Genomic DNA, 24,351 nt, shown 5'->3' on the forward strand with positions numbered 1-24,351 from the left:
AAATCCCTTAGATGAAGGGCTAGCAACTTCTTCAGGTCCCGTAGTTGTAACATATTAATATTTTATATTTACCGGCCCGACTGTAGAGCCCCAGTAGACATGCGGCCTGTAGTAAGGTCGCAACCTGTGAATGTATGCAGCTATTTTGGCTTAACGGCCCACAGGGAAATTTTCCAGCTCTACGTCACCTTCATTTTATAGACAATAAACAAATATTGTGCCAGTTATATGGGCCCAAAGAGGTTTTGCTTTTGTCTTTGGAAGAGCTTAATTCCATTCCCAAGACTAAAAGTAATGTAATAATTGTCTAAAATCGTGCAGATCACGGATCGCTTCATTATGGTGATGTACATCTAACTGGATGATTCCAATACACTAAGAATTTAAATAATTTAATAATTACTCAGCAATTTAATTTAAAACAATTATTATTTAAGTTCACTGCCCGGTAATGGGCGTCAATGACCTTAGATGTTGACAAGCCTTAAATTAACTCCCCTTCAAAAAAAATATCATTTGATGTTTGCAGCAGCTTAGCGTGGTTATTTTAACTTGCAGAATGTAAGCCTTGATGCTTCATCAATTTTATAAACAAAAAATTAAAAAAATCAATACTGATATGCTCCTCTAGAATTGATGAGCAACTTTTCTGAATGGAATGGTAAATGCTCTGAACGGTCAATATACAGGTGAACTTAAAAAAATTTATAATGTTTATTATTTTCAAAATGTCTGCACCTGACAGATTTATTAGTATTTTTTACCAGCTCTTATACTAATCGACATATTTTACATTTACAAATTTGTCACGTATCCTTTAAGAATAAATCCTTCTTTTAGAATAAGGATACATCTTTAGCTACTCGGCACGTTATACTTAACTTAATTTGTTCTATTTTAAATTCTAAGAGTAAATCTTCAATTTTTCACTTTATTTATTTTAATATAGTTTCAACTTAGTCAGGTTATTTCTTTTTGTATTACTAATTGCAAGAGAAACTCCTTATGCAGTAACAAATAGGACGGACTGGTGCACATGTGCAGGAGGCTGCGAAAATTGTCAGCTTTTGATGTAATTATTCAAACGTTCAAGTTTTATTTGCAGAGCGCGTAATTCTAAATTTTTTTTTGACTTTCAAAACTGCTATTTTAAGCTGGATTTTAGGCATTTGTAAAAGTCAAATGAAGCAATGTTTTGTTTTATAGCAAAAATACTTTTAGTAAGCTCAGCTTTGGAACCAGCTTAAGGGAAGCTGCGTCACTATGAGTATCTTAGGTTTGCTAATTTTTTAACAAAATAGCTAACAATATTTTTAAGACTTCCGGAAATTATAAAATTCTTTTAAAAAAAAATGTGATTTAGATAATTTAATAATAACTTTTTCTAAAAGTTTGTTAACATTTATTTTTGGATACAGTTAGATTATTAAAGAATTCACCACACATTATAACGTGAAAAGCATTGGCGAGATAAGATGAAAGTTTCGTTTGTACTTACTGAAAAGAGAAGAAGCTGTAACCCAGCTGTAAGAAATAGATTAACCCCGTTCAATAGTGACTAAATTATTGAAGAAGGGATAAAGGCCAAAAGGGTGAAAGTCTAGTTTACATGGACAGGGTTAAAATAGAAACTGGATCATCAGGATATATAGCAGGCATTGTTTATGTAAATGTATTTGCCAATTGTATGTGAAAAAGTTTAGGGGGGGATTGCCGTAGCAGATTATTAGGACGTTACTAACTAATGAGGATGTATTTGAGTGAACATTTACAGCCACACTTGCGTCCTATATTTGTCTCCATTGCTTTCTTATCGCTTTACTATTTTATCGCTCCACACCTTCGCCTTTGAAAACAATATAACCAACATTTATGGAACAATCAGTTATTCAATTAAAGCCTAATGGAATTAAATGAATTTTTGTATCGATCACTAGTATGGCTTCCCTTACCACATTTCTCATTCTGCAACTTATTCAAACTTCATTAAGAAAATGCAGATATCACCGCCGTGAACTGATAGTGTAGAGCAGGGATGGCGAACGTTTTTGAGACGTGGGTCAAATTTTGTTCATTTTTTTTTTTTTTCTTAGTACTAGCTCTTGGGTCACTAATACCCATTTGCACAAGAGTTAAGTTTTAAAATTTTAAACTGAATATTTTCAAAACTAAACATCTTTAAAATTCAGTTGGCTTAACGGGTAAAACGGGACGAAACAAGTGCTATGGAAGTCTCTTTTTACAAACATAACTGAACAAAACCTTACAAAAGTTTATTTTATATTAAGAAAAATCTAAATATGGTTAATTGCTTTGGGTTGTCGATTTTTTTAACAAACAAAATATGAGTAAAATTATACATTTTATTCGATATTTTGTAAACACTTTTGCTTTATTTCAAATACTACAAAAGCATTTGACGTCATTTGCGTTTTAGAGCTGTAATGATCAAACTAAAGATTATAGATAACATTTAAATTGCTTTTGTGTCAATGCGTGATTGAAAAAAATACAGATAGAATATAAATTATCCACACAATTAGAAAATCTAAATCAACCCTCGTAAACAAAGAAATGGTTGCCTAGCAATTGTGTGTCAGTGAAAAAGCTTGCGCGGGTCATAGGTTCGCTATCACTGGTGTAGAGAGTCTGCTACAGAGTTACGGCAAAAGGTGCGTATCGTCATAGTTTTCCGTATAAAACTGGGAGAATCATTTGTACGAATCAAAGACACAGGAACTGGTTTCTTTTTCGCTGAACGAACGCATCAATTATCTGAATGTAACACTGGATAGCAAAAAAATTGAATTACGTGAAACGAGGTAGCCTGTGTGTTTTTTTTTTTTTTAATTTTAATGGGACGACTGAAAATGACGCACTCATTTTCCGGAACTTAGAGGGAGTGCACCTTTAGCGACAAAAGCCTTCAAGTAGCAATAACACAGTGTAATGAGAGTGATGTTTTGGATAAGAAGAGGCACAACTGTTGCTAACTATATCTGCGCATAGACATTTTCAAATTGTCTAACTACCATTACCCGGCAAGTGCTGCTTGTGCTTGACTAACGACGAAGCAAGGCGCTGAAGAAAAGTCCAAGCACTGTTGACTCGTCAAGAGAATTCGTACGAGATATGCATACTTCGTACAAAATTTAAAACAAAAAACCGCTGCACATGATCGTGAAAATTTAAATTGTGGACTGAATCTTTACTTAAATTAAAATCAGCAAAAGAAAAAGGATGAATTAAAGAAACATCCAGCTCAATCCTTTTTCATATAAGAATTTCTACAAATTAATTAATGAAATTGTTGTTGTCACTATTTTACACAAATTTTTGAGAATACAAAAACTATCTATCTGTACCAAAATAGTTTTGGCTAGAGGAATGCCTAGCGTTAAAACTGTTAATTTTCATCCTAAAGGATTAACTCAGTGATTTGTGCAGCAGTCTTTCTTGCAAAGAGTACTTATTTGGATCCAGATAGTTTCGCTTAGATTTTTTCCCTTTCTATTGTACTTTCTTGGACACGTTCAGGTTGTTTGCAACTAAATAATATTCATCAGGCTAGCTGAGAATTTGCTTAGTGGATCCCAGGATCGAATCCAGCTGCGCCCCTTTAATTTTCTGTTCCAAGGAGCCCCTTACATCTCTCTGTTCAGTAATGTCAGTAACGAGATAACTCTATTCGGAGGCTTTGGGCGCTTTGATCTCAGATGTTGACGCGCTTTAAATAATAATAATAATAATAATAGCCTTTTTTTCAGGTGGGCTTTACGTCCAACTACCAATTAGGTGTCGTACTACCAGACGTGCTTTACAGTAAATTTCTTTTATTAACCATTAAATAAAATCCAAAGCCTAAGACCGGGAATCGAACCCAGTACCACAATACATATTAGCTTCGCAGGTCTCGCCTCTAACCGCTCGGCTACCGTGGCGCCTTAATAATAATAATAATAATAAGAGAAATGGACCAAATAAAAATGAATCTACCAAGTCCAAGTCTACTACCAAGACCTTCAACCAACTAGACTAAGCTCGGGTAGCAGTTGACATCGCCTAAATAAACATAGATTAGATAAAATACAAATCATGAGACCCTCGAATTTATTGATTCCCTAATCGCTATTAGCTTAATTATTAATATTCGACGATAAGCTTGGGTGTATGAGTTGTGTACGTGTTAAACTTTGATTATGAAACTAAGGATTCAAGATTGGCGTGGAATCGGTCAAATAAAAACAACAACTCGTCTTTTTGCCAACATTTCGACAAATATATTGTCTTCTTCAGAGCGTGGCTATGCGGATTGGTTGAGTTACAGAAACTAGAAGAAACGGCAAAAAGACGGGTTGTTATTTTTATTTGACCGATTCCTCGCCAATCTTGAATCCTTATTTTAATAATTTACGGTCACGAAACCAATATATTCATATTTGATTATAAAGTTAAAATTGTTGTATTATTCTAATTAAAAATAATTTTAATAAACAAAATCGTTTCAAAAATAAATAAAATAAAATTAGGAAAGAGTTTAGTTCAATGATTAGCAAATACTGGATTCCAACTCTGAGTTCACGGGGTTCGAATCCAGCTGCTGGCCCTTAGATTTTCTCTTCCCAGGAGAAGAGAAGGAGCTTCTTACAGTTCACTGTTCGGCGATGGACAGTGTTGTCTGTAAGGAGAGAACACTCTCCGAAGGCCGACAGTGCTCTGAAAAAAGCTCTGAGCGCCAATAACCTCTGATGTTGACGCGTTTTGAATACGTACATGAAAAAAATAAAATAATAATTGAATACAACTTTTGGCAGTAAAATGGGATTCCCAGCATTATTAGTTACCAAACATTTAAACAGTTCTAACATTGCTAAACATTTGAGTAAAATTTTGTAAGCATTAAAATTATATTTATAATGTATTTGTATTTAATAACATTTTACATTGAAATAACAGAAATTTTTATATGTCGATTTTATGGGCGAGGGTTCTTTGTCAAATAAATGTGGATTTAAAAGAACACTAAAACTTCATTACTGTTTCGTTATTAAGATACAAAGTTTACTTTATTTTGGTTGATGACCTGTCAAATTCGACCTTCTTGATCCATATTACTAAAAAATCCGACTTTATTGTGATTTTTCTAACTATAAATATTTTTTTAATTATTTAATTCACTTGGTAAAAACCAAGGAGCCCCTTTTTGTTGTTGCAAAAAAAAAATCATTTGAGCGTATCGTCGTTTGATATGCATTACTGACCGAAATGACTTCAAATAGTTTTGTCGGTTAAGGTTTATCTTAGGTTTTTGGATCCCCTACGCTCCAACGGGGTGCTCTATATTAGCCTAAGTGAAGTTTACGACAACTAATTCAGCGCTTCATTTTGAGTACGTACACCGATTTCTACCGGATAAAGTATTTGTGTAGGGCGCAGAATGCTTTCTACTAATTGTCAATAGACATTTACAAAAAAAAAATAAAGAAATCAAAGTCCAATGTTTATAATTGTTGATCGCGAGAGTGTACGAAGAAGCAGACTCATCTGTCTCATCTTTGTAAGAATCTATCATCTTCGCAGAATTAAATAAAAGGGAATTCTCCTCAGAGATCCGAAATGTCCTTTACAAACTAATCTATTGCAAGTTGAGTCACTTTAAATGAAAGACATGTCACTTCCTTAATACAAATATACTTTTTCTTAGTAATAATTGTGAGTATTTTCTTGCTGTAGTGGGTGGAATATGTTATGAACGGTTAACTTAGTTTTATTGCAGAAAGAAGCTGTGCGACAGCCACTGCTTCATCTACAGTAATTAAATAAAACAAGATTGTAAGTTTATTTTTTCTGTTCGCATAATAATTAACCTTTAGCTCCGGTAAGTGCTGGTGAATCGTATCCATTTTAAACAATTGATAACGAATGAGCAATGAAATGTTTATAAAAGAAAATATCTGGCACGAAATAGGCTCATAAAGTCTTAAATTGGAAATTTATTGTTCAAATTCCTTCCTCTGACCCTCTTAGGTTGTTTGACCCCGCTAGGAACCTGAAAGCACGTTGAAGTTCCTAAAGAAATGATACGTCACATCCTCTTACATGCAGGCTTACAAACCTGAGTGAGAAGTTGGATTACTAATTAATTTTTAAATTTCCGATTGTAGACTGCTTTTATTGGTTACTGTGAAATTCAGTAAAATTTCGTTATTAAACATTCGTGTCCGCCAACACGAGCTGATCTTCAGATCTGAGACGTTCCGGACTTCTTTGTCTCCATCTTATGCTAAAAAATTACATTTTTTTTTTTGCTTATTATGACCTATGTCCTGTTTTATACTTTTCTACAGCCAATACTTTATATATTTTATTTAAAGGATAACAAAAGGTTTTGATTTAGATATCTGGGGAGAGTAAGTTTAGCTAAGAGTTAGTTTCCTCAGTATCTGTGCTTCGTTTCATTTAGATTTGATCTGGAACCGATTGTAGGTTTTAAGGGTAAGAATATTATATAAAGAACATAGATTGTAAATTAAGAACCAATTAATCATGGCTGTCATATGAAAGAATAGAAAATGAAGCTGGTTTTACATTTATAAGTAGCAACAGTCCAGACATAGTACGTATTCGTATGTTAATAGGACATTGAAAATGTGGCTAGACCCGCCGCAGTGCTGGATAATATCTTTGATTTTAAGCGTCGTGGTTTATTGGATACCTGACCGGTTTCGCACTTTCATTCACTATCAGAGGTAGATGAATCAGTTTGATCTAAAGATTTCCACTTCACTTGCTGACTGAGACACCTGCAACTAAGTTCAATAATTTTCTAGAACTTATGTTTATTGCAAACCAATAAATCCAATGAGTCCTAAAATTTTGGTTGATTCTTAGTCAGCAAGTTAGTGCGAGACGGTGACTTAAGCGAAGTAGAAATGTCTAGATCAAAGTGATTAATCTACCTGTATTAATAAGTTTAGCAGGACATGTTTATATTAATCACAAAAATGTAATTTTATACATACTAAAAAGAAGTCCGAAAGTCTTAGATGTGAGGAGGAGTTCTTGATGATGGTTGTAAATACTAATATATTATGCATCCTAACTGAACGTTTTATAATTGCCCCGTAAAGAAAAGTATTTATCAAAATTATTATCAGCTTTTATTAAAATTTACAACATAAGAAACAATTGCCTTTAAAGAAATACCTATTTTAATTGAATTTAAAAAAAATAAATACAAAAATTAATGATTGGAAGAATTCATACGTTGGCCTCTAGAATGAATAATAGCGGAGGGAACTACTAAAAAATTTGAAATTTATAAAAATGTTTTACCTAAACAACTATTCAACCCCTGTCAAGCTATCGCTATATACTACCCCTCCCTGCTGACCATCAATTAAGAAACTGAAATTTAGCACATATTGTCAAAATATCTGTACACATTTTCTAACAAATCTATGAGTTATATAAATATATTCACCTTACCATCTAGGTCAAAGGAAAATGTCTATTAATCGGTTATGTTAGTACTAACCCTTTGCAACAGTTGATATCCACAATATTTATGTGATAGCTAACCACTTTATTTAAATCATTTTAGATAATTATTTTAAACATATACCTTACTTTATTATACTGCTACTTATAATAGATCTCTTCTAGAATTTGTATAATATATAACACTTGGTGAAACTTAGTTTAACTTAAAACTTGAACTTTACGTTATTTTAGAAAATAAAATCACCTTTTTTCTTTGTGAAATTAGAGAGATAAACATTTATTTTCTTTGGAAACAAGCAGTAGTAGAAATGAAAAACTTTATAGAAATTTGAAAACCGATAAAATAAAATATAAATGCTGTTTAAAAAAAAAAATGAAAAAAAAAAGGAAACTTATATTTTGAAGTTTACCGGGCAAGATTGCGAGGAGAGCTGTTAAGGACGAGTTAACCATCTCTTCCAAGCGGTAGAACAACTAGTGAACAACTGACTGACTCTAAAACTCGCCGTCAATGGTATGCTAGCGCACCCTACACAGCTATTCTAATATTAACATGTTCTCTATTTTCCTTTCATTCTTACTTACTTGAATATATTTATTTTTTTAATATTTAATGCATCCATTTATTAATTTTTATTACTCTTGAAAACTAACTTAACTATCTTATTTATTCTTACAGAAGTCAATTCATCTAAACTCCATTACTAAACCTTCTGTTTGTGTAGCCTGGAACATTGTTTTCTGAACTGTTATGCTTGGTATCTTATGAATGAAAATAAATCATCTGTTCAAATGTCCACTAATACTGCATTCAAAATGGAAATTTTCGGATATGGAGAAATTAACAGTTCAATTTTCACCATTTTATAGTACTACTTCATCCCTAAAGATTAAATGACAGAAAATATTTGGCCCGAGGGAGATTTTGGAATTTCGCTTACCAATAATTATAATTTAAAAATAATAATAATGCATAAAATAACACGAATAATAATTTTCTCTCAAATAAAGTATAGAAAGTGGAATCTTCTCTTGGATTTTTTACTTAAAACTGGATTTTCGAACGTTGTGACATTGATACATTCAGTGAAAGTTTTGCCTCTGCCTTTCAATCTCAGTATGTAAACAACGCCTAGCAAAGTTAGATGTATTCCACGGACTGCATACACTATCTAAACAGGGTTCTCTTCACGAGCTAAGTTAAACACTAGCAGTTATTTGCTTATTTAATTCATGAGTAGGCTAAAGTTAAAACTGTGTGCAGGACACTTGTATAAAGGGTTGATCGTCAAAAACTGCACAATAAAGCAAACTTTGGGAAAAAAAGCAAAACCGAATTTTACAATTTTTCCCTCTTTTTCTATAAATGATAACTTTTTTTTTTCTTACTTAATCTTTTTGATACAAGCTGGGTACTGTAGAATCCATTTAGATATATTTTCTGAAAAATTTATTTTAGGGAACTACAGTAAAAGGATGACTTGCTTTTCCACTTTAAGTGTCATTTCAGCATAAAAAATGTTCTAACTACTAAATAATGAAACAAAAAAATATTGCGAAAATTCCGTACAAAAAATTAGTTGACCAAAGTTTCAAATTGCCAGATGACAAAGTAAATAGTGAATTCAAATAAAGTGCTTACATCTCAAGGAACCTGTTGAACATCGTGTTTCTTTTCTACTGGTTTATAGAAAAATTCGGCTTGCTGCTGCGTAGTTTGTAGCTAAATAGAAAAACCTCGACTGTGTTTATTTTAAAGTCAAGCAGATAGTTTTACTGGCATGTAGACATAAGTTTGTTTTTCTAAGAATGTAGAAATACTCAAAATAAATATTATTGTAAAATAATGGATATAAATTTTAAAAAAAAATAGAAAAAATATCTTTTGTCTGCCTAATTTAAATTCTGCTACTTCTGTTTGAAATTTACAAAATTAGCCCAATAAATATTACAACTCTAGTTTTTGGAATAGAATATAGCGCGTAACATTAACTATATCCGATAAACTGTAATGTTTCAGAGGCGCGCAGCCATGGTGTTGGATACTGGGCATTTTCAACGGATGCGGAGAAAAGAGCTGTGGAACAAGAAATGTTTAAACGGGTACGTGCTGAAACTGAGAAGAAACAACAAGAAGCTGCTGCACTTAGGAGACGAAGAGACGAACAGCGACAAGCGAGATTAATAGCTGCCAGAGTGCGGCAAAGGGCACGACTTGGTTTGCCACCCATATCTACGGAAGGTAATTTTTGTTAAAGTTATTTTAATACCTTAATGTTCCAATCATAACTCCTGGATATTTTCAGTCCGCTAAGTTGAATGATCTTGATTTAACAAACACATTTTTACAAAGTTAAGGAAGATAAATATCGTTTCTTGATAAACAAAACTAAGAAAATAATAAAAAGAAATTATTTTAATCGAATTCAACAAAATTATGATTTTATTGAGTTAATTAATTACTGGTTTAAGCAATTATTTTTTCTAATTTGTTGAGTTTGATTTAATTTAATTTTTTTAATATTTTTTATGCAGTTATTTTTCTTATTTATTTGATGTCAGAGGGACATCAAAACATTTCCTGTGAAACACGATATTGAAAGTTTGTCCTAAATTTTAATCGAGTATTAGTAACTTACTAGTAAGAAACAGTTAATAAAACTGGTGGAATGTTGTAAATTGAATGGCTATGTCTTTGAACGTACATAAGACCAGATAAGGTCGGCATGAAACTCATTCTGGTTTGGTACGGTTTCTATGGATATTGACCATCCAAAGCTTAGGCTTATTCCTCGCCTACTAGTTATAAATAATTATCTCTCCAGTTCTAAAGCAAATAGTGGCTTAACTATTCGGATAGGCGCTGGGTGTTTGCCACGGGATCAGTCACTAGGCTAGACCGCTAGAGATGCTCTCAAATGTCGACCCAAACTTTCTTAAGATTAGAAATTACGTATTAGCTTGGTGACACAATTTCAGTTGCAAAAATAATAGGCCAAACTTGATCCTTGAGAAGGCTTCTGATTTAAATCTGAGCCTGATACCTACTCTCGATGCTTCTAATCCGAGGTAATTAATTTTTTAAGATGTAGCGCAGTAAATATTTGCCTGGACAGAGAAAACTTGTTCATAAAAATTAAACCTATAGTTCTGGATTGGGATTCTAGAACTACGTAGTTTCTAAAAGAATTATCAAACAAGGTGAGGAAATCAAATTAAGTTCGCCATTATTAACTACATCTAAGTTGATTGAAAATTGAAGCTTTCAGTAACTTATTTAATAATGGTAATCAATACTGAAAGCTCAAAATCAGCCTTACTTGTGTTGGACTAATTTTCTTGCAACTCAGAACTTAGTTAGGATTTTTCATGGCCATAAATATATAAGATACAGATGTTAAAACTGTAGGCGCAAAAGTAGGTTTTACTTTGCAAACTTTTTTAAAAAATATTGAAACCAATGCCATCGTATGCAATGAGGTTGTGTCGAGAAGAACATAAGTGGAGAAGCCATCGATTGGCGGCACTCCGGTAATAAAATGATAGCTATCCCTGTGTCACTTTTTGTATATTCTCTTCGCAATGTTTGTAGAGTATTCGCAATAAAAACTAAAAAATCCGGTTGGTACGTACACATGTTATTATTATCTTACTGTCGCGTATCGTGGTTGCACCAAAACTAAATATCCAATTTGAACTTTTCGCGATTTTCAGTATAAACGTTATACCAAACCACACAATCTCATTCATGCTATCCGAACAATATGCAGAATGCACTTTTCTTGAATCAAGGTAGTTTAAAACGGATATTTATGGCGAAAACTCTAAATATAAATCTGCAAGTCCTCTTACTATGAGAAATAGAAAGGACCAAGTGCTATTGCGGGATTTTAAAAGAATAAATGGTTTTAATATGTCCCCGGGAGACCCGATGTTTTATGATTTTAATTAGAAAAATAATTTATTTTAAGATTCCGAAAATTATCTCTGTCTACATTCTTTCCAAAAATATCACTAGAAACTTTTATTTTTAATATCATTATTATTTTAATAAAACAGGATTTATTTTGGAAAGTTATCTTTTTTATTAATACTAGAATTTATTTGTTAAGATATTAAAGAAGCGGAAGGTGTTGGAACTTCCTCACAGAACGTAGAAGAGCCAGTGCAAGAAGAAAAGGCAGATGATTTGCAAAGGAAACTTATGAGAGCAGCCCACGTTAGACCTTGGGACATTGGCAAAGATGGAGTTAAAGAGCCAGGTACTTTAGAAACTTCCATAACACTCCTTGTAATTTTCGTGTGTTAGTCAATTTTTGAAAGTTATGTTTGGATCCTGCAGCGCATTAATTACATTATTATGAGTTAAAATATTTAAGAAAAACTTACAATTTACCATGAAAACAAGACTTTTATTAATTATTTTTATTTTGCAGTGATGACACAAGAAGAATGGATTGAAAAGAAACGTGCCGAAAGAATTGAAGAATTCGCTCCAATTCAGCCATCTCCTCCAAAATCAAATATTAAACATCATCCGATTAACTTGAAAACGAAGAAATTACTAGCTAAACCGAAAGAAAGTGATGTAGTATGTTCTAGTGGCGCAGAAAATATAAGTGTTTACGAAAGAAATGTTTCAACACAAGTTAGAAATTTAATTCATCGTAATGAAGCTATTTACGGAGAAATAAGAGGAACAGGAACTGAAATACCACCTCCACCACAATATGAAGTGTCAGGCCCCAGTTTTAAAAGAAAAGTTACAAATATCGAAGAAACTGCTGCTGCTATTGAGGCAGGGCTCAAATATTTAAGAGAAGAGCACGAAAAATCTCAAAATGCCCCTACCAAAGGAAGTTACAATATGATATAAGTGAATACTTAGATACTTTTAATAAAAGTTAATACATTTTAAGTTATCTTAAAAATAACTATAAGCGTTAAAATGCACTATTGTTAAAAAGTACATTATTTGTAATAAAACAAACAAATATAATTGTAGATAAATTATTTTAACTCCTATAGCTTACCTCACTCCCCTAAATTGTAATCAAAATTTAAAGTAAAAAGAGAAGAGCATGAGTACATTTGTACTTCCTCTTTACTCAGACCTTTTATGGTATCGGTTACCTTTTTTGAAAGGTGCTAATGAGAAAGTGTCTATTAACGTAAAAATTTAATTTTTTGCTAACCAAGAATTAGCACAACAATAATGGACACAAAGGCAACTATCCTAATTAGGGCGAAATGGCCAAATAAAATTGGTGAAGCAATGTTCCTTGGAACTGGTGTCCTGGTGGTACTGAAGCTTTTATTGTAGTGAAAAAAAATTTTGGCAAAAGGAAGGACTTTATGGCTGCCTATCGTGCTGCAGCTTGTTCCAAAACGGCGACAGCCTTGTTGTGTGAGTTGTGAGGCCACAGATTACATATAAAAGGCAAATTTTTCACTGGAATAATATTATGGCGTAGACATTCAACAATTATTGTTGAAGAAATCCAATATACTCGACAACTTCCCAAATTCCGATGAATAGGAAATGGTTTAATACGGACTTTAAAAGATGATGATTGTTGCTGCAATGGAGTCAAGGAAACCTCGAGCATATTATTGAATTGTATTGAATTTGAGATCATTAAAAATCTCGGCGGCTAAAGCTGGAATTTGGTAGTGACAATTTTTGCAATAAGAAAATGAGGAAGTATGAGTTGCATTCTAGAAATTGGCGGAAAAGGCATGAGGCGCCGCTTACATAGTAAGAACGGAACTTTTAATAGTTTAGGATTGTGATAATTGAAAATGAGAATGGAACTAACAAAAAGTCATGTTTGTTCTAGAGTTTTTGGTGACTGATTCATTAATCCAGAGAAAGAAGGCGCCATGGTAGGCGAGTGGTTAGAGGCGAGACCTGTAAAGCTAATATGTATTGTGGTACTGGGTTCGATTCCTGGTCTAGGCCTTGGAATTTATTTAATGTTTAATTAAAGAAATTTACAGTAAAGTATGTTTGCTAGTCGCCTCCGTCCACGACAACTAATTGGTAGTTGGACGTAAAGCCCACCTGAAAAAAATAGGCAATTACTTTTCTTTAATCCAGAGAAAAAAGGGTTTTTCCAATTTCAGACATAATTTTTTTATTTGTTTCAATACTAGGGTTTAAGGGACTAGGTTATCTTCTGGGCTTATACTTTTAACAATAATTATTTGTTTTCATTGTGGGAGTTAACCGCGAAGCTTTGAATGTCTTCAGCCCTAGCTCATTAGGTACTTAGTGGTTTGTCCTTGTTTTTGTTTTACTTTTAAAACCAACCATTCACTACCTAAACAGTCAGGACAGAAGACCTACAAACTTTTGTATGTAAAAAACTCAGATTACATTGTAAAACAAATCAAAATTGTTAAAAAGTATAAGCTCAGAAGATTTCCAATTCCCTACGTCGAAAGCTTGGCATTTAAAAATAACAAAATTATGACTGAAATTAGCAATAATCTTTCTTCCGCTACATTTGTTTAGTTTTCGTATATTAAGTATGCAAAGAACACGGTTCGCCTAGAACGATTTATTTGAAAAGTTCACCAACATGAAAAATTTTTCTTTCTCCTTACTATTTGGGTCAAAACTAACCAAAATCCACTGAAAACCAAATCTGTTTACGTTGCGGATTTTTTTTTAAATTTTTTAGGTCAAAAAACGGCTTTTTTTTGCATTGTTAAGCCTAATAAGGAAAAACAATACAGTTTTTTGCAAAACCAATGCATGCATTTTGAAGCTGAGGGAATTTCCGACAGATTGATGTATTTTATAAATTATAAAAATGAAATTTATATTTTTATTTATTTTATTATATTTATGAAATTTGTTTATAAAAATTTCATTTTTATAATTTATAAAATACATCAATCTGTCGGAAATTCCCTCAGCTTCAAAATGCATGCATTGGTTTTGCAAAAAACTGTATTGTTTTTCCTTATTAGGCTTAACAATGCAAAAAAAAGCCGTTTTTTGACCTAAAAAATTTAAAAAAAAATCCGCAACGTAAACAGATTTGGTTTTCAGTGGATTTTGGTTAGTTTTGACCCAAATAGTAAGGAGAAAGAAAAATTTTTCATGTTGGTGAACTTTTCAAATAAATCGTTCTAGGCGAACCGTGAGAAGTATGCATCACAATCTCGCTTCGGCCGTTAGACCAAATTTTCTTTTTTTTTCGGGGCATTGAGATAGTATTGCACACTTTAATTTTGTAAATTATTCTTCTTAATTTTGCCTGGTTTCGTAATTTACTAAAGACCAGCATATCAAGTTTGTGTGTAAGCGCTGCCCTCAGTATTTCTAGAGGAACCGTTAATTCTCAATTTTAAAAGAATTCACATAAATAGAATAAATTACATTTTTGGAAATCAATTTGTGCAAAATATAAGGAACCAGACTGCGTCTTAAGAGAAGTTTTCCTTTCAAGTTTGGTCAGAAAATATTTCTGAAAACAAATATGCATCAATGTGGAATATCCTCAGTTTTTTTAAAATAGTTTTTATCTACAAACTAACGTTATAAATATGCACCTAAAAATCCAAGAGCGCCTTAAATAAAGAAAACCCTAATGAATAGTACAGAATTCGAACTAGTTTAAGAGTACCTATGAAAAAAAATCAAGAAAATGCACGTCAACAAATTACAAACATGACACGAAATTAAAAGCTAAGTTGTGGAAAATTATTCTTTAAGCACCTTCTAGTCCAACCTATCCCTAACACAATTCATCAGTTTTATCTACTTATTTATGCGAATTAGGAACTTTTAAATTACAAATTTGAGAAAGTATAACCCCAGAATTTTATAAAAATGAAATTTATAAGTAACCTTTTGTTGGGAGACCACAGAAGAGACAAATACAATGTGATTAAAAAAAATGTTGTGTAGTTAAAGCATTATGAATACATTTTATTTCCTTGTTTATTAAGTGGGTGCAAAATTTGAATTGAAAAAATAAAACAATAAAAGTTTACCATTAATTAAAATATTAAATCCCAATTGTAATTAAATAATTAGTTTTAAATAAAAATATACTTAACTTTTAATGACTATAATATATCTTCATTATAAATTAAAAAACTAAAATAGATGATGAGAAAATTATATTAACATCTAAGCAATTTATATGGCCAAACCATATACAGAAACGATACAATACATAGTTTTATTTTCCCAACGAACTGTACAGCTTCCATCGGTGGTGTTATCCCAGAAACAAGAGCTGGCACTATGCAATCCAGCACCATTTTTTTGCATTATAGTGCATGTAACTGAAACAACATAATTCAACTTAGATTTGTATTAGATATATAATTTCTTAATATTAAAAGTGTCAGTCTTAATTATGAAGAATAATGAGCTTAGGAATGAAGGAATGCTATCTTGAGATGATAATACACATGTACATGTACAGTACATGAAGATAGAAGAAAATAGGAGATTTTCTTAAGGAAACCAGATTAACACTCCAGTAAACTAATTTCTCAATCCCTGTAATGAGGCCTTGACTTGAAATGTGTAAAATGTACCACTTTCACTTCCTATCTGAGTCCAAACACCAGTTCTGCAAGAAGACATCCAACAAACTTTCACTCAATACTCTACTCCACTTAACAACCAATAAGATATACTCGATATTGCACTGCTACAATATATTAACACTCCAGTATATCTGGGCTCAATCTGCGAACTAGATTCAGACCATCTACCTGTACTGTGCAGATTGTATTCGCACTTACAGAGAATTGAGCAACCGCAAATACTAATCAAAGAAAAGGTAGAATAGGAAACCTTCAGACATGACATGAACAAACTACCAACAATATCTATTCATTAAATGAGAAAAACAGAATTCGCAAGTTACGGCATAGACTAGGAATCCTTCAGACAAAATTCACTTCAACCGACTAACGCTACATATTAGATGGAAACATCACAGAATCACCAGCTACAGAATTTACTTGATTGAATCCAAGCTACTCCAGTTTCTGAAATGAAACGAAAACCTAAAAAACTTTCCCAAATTTCTTTATTAAAAGGAAGTAATGGACTGGAAAATGGTACAGAAAAATGCTACTTGACAGTTACATATTTCATGTAACAAACAATGGAAAACAAATTCATGAACAAACCAAGATACTACAAAAATGACAGACCGCTACTGCGTCACTTCTCTGCAGAACAACCCTTCTCATTTACTAATTCTGAAATCTCGCCATTCAAATCAAATCATTCCCTAACAGAATGAGACAACCTAATCCCACATACTCTACTCAAAAAATTTACCACCAAAACGTAATGCTTTCCTACCGAGACTTTTTAATGCATGCCTCCGCTTGGGATATTTCCCCAAAAGTTAAAAAATTGCAATAGTAATCGTATTCCATAAAGCTAAAAAGGTAAAGTGTGTTACCAATAAGTCACTCAACTCTTTCTAAACTACGGATAAAAATAATCTACAAATCCCCTTTAAAATATGTATCACTATGCGTAAGCTCTTAGTGAGCTGGCCCATATTTAAGTATTTAAAGAGAAAAAACAAAATCTGTAAAAATTCTCTCACCACTTTTTCACCAATTTTTCTGCAATGAAAACTTTTTCATGCACTTAATCTCCTTCAGAAAAAATGTATAATTTGAGAGAAAAATACAGGTTTTTTTTATGCGCAGATAATGGCCTTTACTGTTATACAAGGCTAATGCCCTATCAGATCGATGTACTTCAGTTGCATATGTGTCTGAATTTGAATATAAAGCTATCGCACTCAATTGAAAAACTACGCTGCTACGGTCAATTTTCGTGGGATGGGGGAATTGAAGTATTTTTGAAACGTCATAAGGACATTGCACGAATTTTGATTCTGTTAGCAGAAAGACTGGAAAAGTTGAGGGAATAGCAGGTAAGCGCCAAGAAGCGTTCTTCATTGACTTTAGCTACATTGGCGTCCCTATTTCATTTGATACCTCATGTGGCGCTGCTGTTCGCGGAATAATGATGAAGGGGATTATGGATGCTGGTTTGGTCATTGCGACTTAGTGTGAAACAGATTTCTTGGTAAAGAAAGGAGCACAATTTTTTCTTCTTGGTTACATTTCTGCAATCCTGCCGGAAAATTTTCGCGTAAGATAGAATTGGCTAACTTAAAACAGATACGGGCCATGACTTAATACAATGCCACCTCATCATATCGAAATAATGAATTCTCCGATATTCCCTCAATAGGCAGACTTGCAAACTGGACTCCACGACCCTCCAATTTTATGTCCCAAGGTACAGAGCTCTCGACTAATTTATTTAGCCTACCTTCACAAGAATCCACGACCAAGGAAATTAGAACCTTATATCATAATTATTGTCAACATCTCTACACCAAACTGATCAATCTATTCCTGATTAAGGATGAAAGTCCGATACTGGTCATGAATACAATAAACGTGCTTGCTAAGTCGGATGATCTGTGATTTTATCCAGCACTGCGGACCTAACCACACTTTCAACTGTTCTTCTTAGGTTACAAAAAACATTATTAACGAAACAATGGTTATTATTTCTATTTATTACTGTATCATATACATCACTTACCAATATATTTGAAAGCTTTCTGTAATTTCGTAAGATTGCCCAAACAAGACTCAACAACATTTGTCGTCCATTGATTTACTTTATTTTGCTGATAGACATTTCCACCAATTGACTCTTCAATAGCTTCTTTGATAATATTACTAACTTCGTCGACAATAAATTGAGGCTAATAAAAAGAAATTAACAATTACTTTCTTTATTACTAGGCTAACTTCTTAGCAATTCAAAAATTGAAGTTAAATTTTATATTTACCTCTTCGGTTGTAATCTCATCCATTGGCTACTTATTTAAATTTAAGAAGGAATAAACAAACTGTTTTTCATGCAGAGCAGTGCCTTAAGTGATCTGACGTAAGGATCCTTTTTTTTGTTTGAAGAAGGTTACATAGCTGTAAAAACAACCCTTCCTCACTTCAAGTACCATAGAGCGCGTATGTATCACTCAAACTCAACGTATTAATTACTTATTGAAATGATTAACACTAGAATAAATAATTGAAAAGTGCTATTAGTACAATAAAATACCATACCAAAGTTCATGAAAGGCAATCAAAACTTTAAAAAAAACAAACAAATAAAATAGTGTATATAATTCGATTGAAATCCGATCAAGCTTATATAAATAACTAGTTTGGCCTGACACTAGTAAAATTTATTTTTTCATAACGTATTTGAATTTTAATGTAACTAAAATTTTAAGTAAAATTGTCTAGTGGGGTTTACCTTTTCCTTTTCGTGATGCTCTTGTTAGATCACGTTAACATTAAATAAGAATAAAATGCAAGGTTTAAATTGGTTCTTTTTACCAAAATACCTTACAAATAATTATTAGAAAAGAGTTATTTCATATGACGTTCACTACTCACCTCTTAACAGCTAACAAAAATGATTCTAATGAACTGTACATACTACCAATCAGCCCTCAAGCCTCATTGTTGAATGTAACGTTGCTTGTGTACATAAATGACATTTCGAACATCATTCTTCCGCAATAATGTGAACATATACTTGCGTCTTTTATGGACTTATTTCGTGTAGTGTAAATTTTGTTGGCCAAATACCATTTTTATACATTTGATTTGTTCCTTGATTGGCAAGAATAATCTAATAACCGTCCAAAAAGATCCAAAGAAATAGGAATGTGAAGAAGAGACTACAAGGATTTAAAATAAGAGGAAACGATAATGTGAAATAAAGTTTTTATTACCAAATGAATATAGATATAATAGCCCACAAATGATGTAACTGCTTATTAACCATTTCTAAGTTTTATTCAATAATTTTTAAAAAATACATTGATTACAATTTTGATGACTTGGGTGTAACGAGTCATGCTTTGGTTATTCCAATAACACCGCAGGCTAAACGGGCTCCTGCATTGCCTGTTGTCTTACTAAGTTCGTGACCTCCCTTACCTAGGTCATCAGGATCTGCATGTACCTATAAAATATACAAATTTTAAAATAAACGAAGGTTTACAGATTTATGTCATCATTCCTTACCGCTACGTGGTAAACTAACATTTTGCTTAATTATTCTTTTGTATCTGATTTGAAAAAAAAAAAGGAAAACTGAAAGAGAGAAAGGGTAAGCATCTGATTAACAAACAATGGCTACTTATTACACATCCTTCGACCTTTTGAAAAAGAAATAAATGGTATTTGAATTTAAAAAGGTGTATAAATAACAACATCTATGAATTCTAATTCGTTCTAAAAATTAGTTTCACCAAACGAGCGAACATGTGTACGTTTTAACTCCCCAATCTGGGGGCCCCAATTTTTCCCACACTCCAGAGATTCTTGAAAACGCTCACTCGTTTAGTGTGAACGGTTGAAATAAAAAACACATATTTTATAGAACTTTAATTCGAGATCGCCCAACCTACATTTTTTATTCTAGTCAGCTGCCAATTCATTTATTTTCTCAAAAACGGATCCAATCATTTTCTTTGTTTTCTAATCTTTTTTCTTTTTATATTTAATTAAGTCAAAGAAAATTAATTTTCGTGGTTTAAGTATTGATTTTTTAGTTTTACTTAACATATTTAGGCCGGAGAAATCCATATTAGGGTACCCCAAGCCCAAGAAAATAGTTTTTAGATAATGGCCTGCTGCAACATTTACTTTTAAATGAGCTAAAAAACTGAAAATCGCTGAGAGGCCAATCTTATTAATTTAGATGATACCTTGCCAAACATGGGCTAATAATGCGGACTACTTTGAAAAATAATCTTAGAAACAAGCTAATTAAGATTTTGGTTGTTATATTCAAAATGTTATATTATTTATCAAATTAAACAAAAAAATTACTGGCTTCCTTCCCAAAAAAGATTGATAGTGTCTAAAAATATTTCTTAAAAACAGCGGAGTTTATTACTACTTAGTGAATATGTGTCACTTAAATCTGAGGCTAATTTTTTTTTACTGTGAAATCTGGTTTTAAGGAGATGAAATCGGATGGGAATGAAAAAGGCTAAACAGATGAATGTTGTTTCGGTGTAAAAGGCAAAAGTTGTTCCAAGAACAAATGAAGAAATACCAGTCACAACAAACGAACACTTGACTCTAGCTAAATTTTGGTGTAAACGTAAGGATCAATATGTTTAATCTCACTCAATTTCATTTTTCTAAACTGTGGGTAAGGAAAGCTAATAAGAGGATTTCTTTGAGGAATACGAACAGACTGAAGGAGGACGCAATTTAATTTATCAACCAGTTATGTAAATTTTCAAGCAGGGAAAAGGTTTTATAAATGCTTCATGATTTATATTTACCACGAGAGTTCTTCCTATGATGCTCAAAGGCCCGCATAGAGATATAGCCTTATCACAAATGCCTACTTTGGCGACACCATCTTCCCCAGCGCATACATTACCTAAATCACCTACGTGTCTAGTTTCATCAGTTGGAGCACCGTGCTCCTTATTATCTGGATTGAAGTGGGCGCCGGCGCTCGTGCATCCTGAACATATCTCCAAATGATTATTGCTCAAATTAGAAATAAATACAATTATTTACTTATATATTAATAACTACCATTGGTATTATCTCCAAATTCGTGTACATGAAATCCATGGAGACCTTTTTGCAGTCCCGCAACCTCTCCTGATAATTTAACTTCTGCATTAGGGCTCTAAAATTATTTCATTCAATTAGATTAATAAATAACACTTGCCGGTAATGTCAACGGTGAAGTAACTTACTTCTTGTTCGAAATATACTGTTCCTTTAACAGTTTCTCCCTTCAAAACGCAGACAGCTTTAATGGGCATTGTAGCAGTAATTTTTCGATCGTTCTAAGAGCTACACGAAGACCTAATTGCGTTCCTAACAAGAATAACAAGAAATGACTTGACTGGCAATTACACCTAAGGTCAAATCTCCATGTTTACTGTGCTACTATAATCGTTAATTTTATTAAACAAAAGAAGTATATAATTAGCAGCCACAATTCATTAACGCTAAATATATTATTTTTGAAGTTTAACTCTTATTTCTTACGAGATATTAACTGCATGAAACAATCTATGTTAATTCATTATTTTTGATCATGAGATTTGGCGCTAAATTCAAACATCCCTTCTTCAAAAACATTTAAGGCTTTGTTTTTGTTTTTATTAACGTGTCAATCTTTTCTTTTTAGTTGCCAACTATATCAACATACATAAGTAAAATTTACAGTACGAAATATTTTTTTTTTTTACTATTACATTAATCACAAAATCACCTAACTGGCCGCCTTATAACTTCGACTTCGATAGCAGCAGAGCAGTATGATCAAAGGTCTTCACCTAATAAAAGTATTCTGAAACATATGTATGTACTTAAATTTAAATTTTAAGTTCTAGATTCGTTAGAAGCTAGCTGTCACCAGTGGCAAACACAATTTTTTTGACGGAGTTTAGTTTTTGAGAATTAATAATTTCTTGATGTGTTTATTTCTGCGAATATGCTGTGTGCAAAACAATTTGGGCATATGATGTTTTTAACCGTTAGATCTGTCGAAGTCTATCCTTAACACTATGTCTAGAGTATTTATTTTGAAGATCTTTTCCATGTCAGCATCAGAATTTGACTCTTACATTCAAGTGGCAGGAACTATAGCAGCAACAGGCTAAACTGAACGGGAAGAATCATGAGATAACTTCTAAAATTTACATGAATATATCAAATACCCTTGGTGGAAGAATCGTTTGTGGAATTAACTGGAGTAGAAGTTAATAAAAAATGCCTTTGTATTGTGGAATAATTTATTTTTATTTCTTGTATTGATCTTCTAGTTATAGGAACAATAAAACATTTTTTAATGATTTTTTGTTTTTTAATTTATTTACAGCAATTTATCGGTTGTCGGCAACCGGAGATGTTTTCATTGCACTGCCGGTCTCATAACAGTGTTCTCTCGTTACAGGCAACATTACATGTCCATTACCGGCCAGTGAGCTGTTCTAGAAAAAGAAAATCTAAGAGCTAGCAGCTGGATTCGAACTCATATCGCGAGTTGGATTCCAGTAGTCGCTAACAATTTGGCTAGTCCCTTCCCTAATATTGTTTATCACCTAATCAATCAATAAAATTAATCATTGATGAAAATTACAAAAGAACATATCGAACAACTTAATAAATATCAAGCAACTTTATACGAAGATATCACTTAAACGATCGGAGAAGGTAAAACATTTCATTCTATTTACATTTAAATTTTATGACAAGCATAAACTGATCTTTGATTAAATTTAAAAATCTCTGATACTTTTTTATACTTTTCTATATTATAATTAGGAAATCGTGCTATTTTTACCCCACTTCTTTTTAAAGGGGAAAGCAAAATCGAAACTATACTTATTTATTTATCTTCAACGAGAATTACTGTTTTCTACATTCTTATTTTAAATTAGAATTTAATATTAGATAAAAAAAAAGAGGAATTATAGAAGTGGTTACAGTATTAGATTTCCAGGCAGATATTTCGGGTTCAAGTCCTGGTGCTCTTAGATTTTTTCTTAGTGGGTCTCAGAGATAATAAATAATTGAAATGTAGACAAGAAAAAAAAACAAAACATTTTTTGGTGATTTCAATTTTATTTTCCTAAAATTCTAAACCCTGCTCTATTTAAAAAAATTTCTTATCAGTAACTAGCTCGATAAATATTATCATTGAAGGTTATCTTTTTCAGGAATATTTCGTAAACTTGAACAATTTTGACTCATAAATGAAGAAAATTTATTTCTGTTTCGTACAAATTAATAAAACTTAAATAATTAAAAAAAAGTCGTATGGAGCATTGAGATGTTCTACTCTCGAGAAAGATTCGATGATATTAAAATAAAACACAGAGATAGTAGCAATCAGTAATGCAACTAGAAACTTTTCCAATATTTACAACATGGTTTGTGAGTAAATCTTCTACTTTTTTATTTAAATTCTATTCTCTCATTTAGTATTTAACGGAATCACTTTTTTAAAGATTGTTTCTGAGAAAATGTTTACAAAGTAAATAAGGTAACATCATCTCTTCTTAGAGCTAGTTGCAATGTATTTGTTTTTCTGAGATTATAGGATAGAAAACACCAAAGTCGTATTTTTTTTAAAAAAATCCGGCTATTAAGTCCAATAAAGAGTGTGAGACGGTTACTTCAAGGTTGTCTGGACATTCAGGACAATAGACCACAGCCACTGTGGCGAAAGGAAAGGTTTCAATGGTACATAAACAAGGAATTGGAATAAGAAAATCGCCGCAGCACAGATGGTGAAAATCTCAGTCCAGATGCGAAAAAGTTATTAATCAAAGTACTCTAAGATGTTTTCTAAGGCCAGTTGAAGGACACACTAGTCACGGATAGCGTTTGCGGGTTTGACAGACAAGAAGAAACTACAATGAGTATTTGAAGACGACGACTGTCAATATGAACACTGCGTTTTATGACTGAGAGTTCGACTCTAAAATCTCGTTCTTTTAAGCAATTTTATTCTTAAGTCTTATCAAGTGTACGAATGGTGGAGTGCTCCACTAAGAGGGACCACAACCAATTCCCTTATTTGATTATTAACACTTTCTTAAATAAAATAAAAAGTAGTATCTACAAGCGAGTTTCGAACTGTGGATCTCCCACAAACAAATTCACTCTTTACAATCACTACATTTATAGTAACCGCGCCTAAAATAATGCGTACTGTGTACGCTACATTTTTATTAAAACTGTCCGGTAGGACAGTTGTATAAGGGTTGA

At 32.4% G+C, this 24,351-nt stretch overlaps 4 protein-coding genes across 4 annotated transcripts in view; 1 reads left to right on the forward strand and 3 right to left on the reverse strand.

Moving 5' to 3' along the window:
- LOC141460502 (uncharacterized) overlaps positions 1-8,046 on the reverse strand; it is a 99,460-nt gene extending 91,414 nt beyond the window's left edge. Inside the window, exon 1 of the mRNA XM_074140566.1 lies at positions 7,914-8,046. Within this exon, the coding sequence (XP_073996667.1) occupies positions 7,914-7,956 (43 nt within the window). The 5' untranslated portion in view covers positions 7,957-8,046. The remainder of the gene's footprint in view (positions 1-7,913) is intronic.
- The window catches only part of LOC141460497 (coiled-coil domain-containing protein 174), a 117,538-nt gene extending 105,028 nt beyond the window's left edge, over positions 1-12,510 (forward strand). Inside the window, exons 5-7 of the mRNA XM_074140542.1 lie at positions 9,524-9,745; positions 11,616-11,765; positions 11,940-12,510. Coding sequence (XP_073996643.1) covers positions 9,524-9,745; positions 11,616-11,765; positions 11,940-12,379 — 812 coding nt within the window. The 3' untranslated portion in view covers positions 12,380-12,510. The remainder of the gene's footprint in view (positions 1-9,523; positions 9,746-11,615; positions 11,766-11,939) is intronic.
- Positions 12,511-15,439: 2,929 nt separating this feature from the next.
- Dlc90F (dynein light chain 90F) lies at positions 15,440-18,530 on the reverse strand. The gene is made up of 3 exons (XM_074140617.1): positions 18,372-18,530; positions 18,119-18,284; positions 15,440-15,807 (listed from the first exon to the last, which is right to left on the reverse strand). The coding sequence occupies exons 1-3, from the start codon at positions 18,393-18,395 to the stop codon at positions 15,659-15,661; spliced, it is 339 nt and encodes a 112-aa protein (XP_073996718.1). The 5' UTR covers positions 18,396-18,530; the 3' UTR covers positions 15,440-15,658.
- Positions 18,531-19,300: 770 nt separating this feature from the next.
- On the reverse strand, positions 19,301-21,519 carry Sod1 (Superoxide dismutase 1). The gene is made up of 4 exons (XM_074140589.1): positions 21,324-21,519; positions 21,157-21,253; positions 20,895-21,082; positions 19,301-19,558 (listed from the first exon to the last, which is right to left on the reverse strand). The coding sequence occupies exons 1-4, from the start codon at positions 21,390-21,392 to the stop codon at positions 19,448-19,450; spliced, it is 465 nt and encodes a 154-aa protein (XP_073996690.1). The 5' UTR covers positions 21,393-21,519; the 3' UTR covers positions 19,301-19,447.
- Between the last annotated feature and the right edge of the window lie 2,832 nt (positions 21,520-24,351).

This window comes from Rhodnius prolixus, unplaced genomic scaffold (genome assembly GCF_049639745.1).
Source record: "Rhodnius prolixus isolate KJV_2025 unplaced genomic scaffold, Rpr scaffold_1, whole genome shotgun sequence".
NCBI lineage: Eukaryota > Metazoa > Arthropoda > Insecta > Hemiptera > Reduviidae > Rhodnius > Rhodnius prolixus.

Coding starts and splice junctions, on each gene's coding strand:
- Dlc90F (XM_074140617.1), bottom strand. CDS start 18,395: ATGGATGAGATTACAACCGAAGAG. Junction 18,285..18,371: donor ATGAGATTACAACCGAAGAG/GTAAATATAAAA, acceptor TCTTTTTATTAG/CCTCAATTTATTGTCGACGA. Junction 15,808..18,118: donor GAAAGCTTTCAAATATATTG/GTAAGTGATGTA, acceptor ATGTTGTTTCAG/TTACATGCACTATAATGCAA.
- Sod1 (XM_074140589.1), bottom strand. CDS start 21,392: ATGCCCATTAAAGCTGTCTGCGTTTTGAAGGGAGAAACTGTTAAAGGA. Junction 21,083..21,156: donor ATTTGGAGATAATACCAATG/GTAGTTATTAAT, acceptor AGATATGTTCAG/GATGCACGAGCGCCGGCGCC. Junction 19,559..20,894: donor TCATAGGAAGAACTCTCGTG/GTAAATATAAAT, acceptor TATATTTTATAG/GTACATGCAGATCCTGATGA.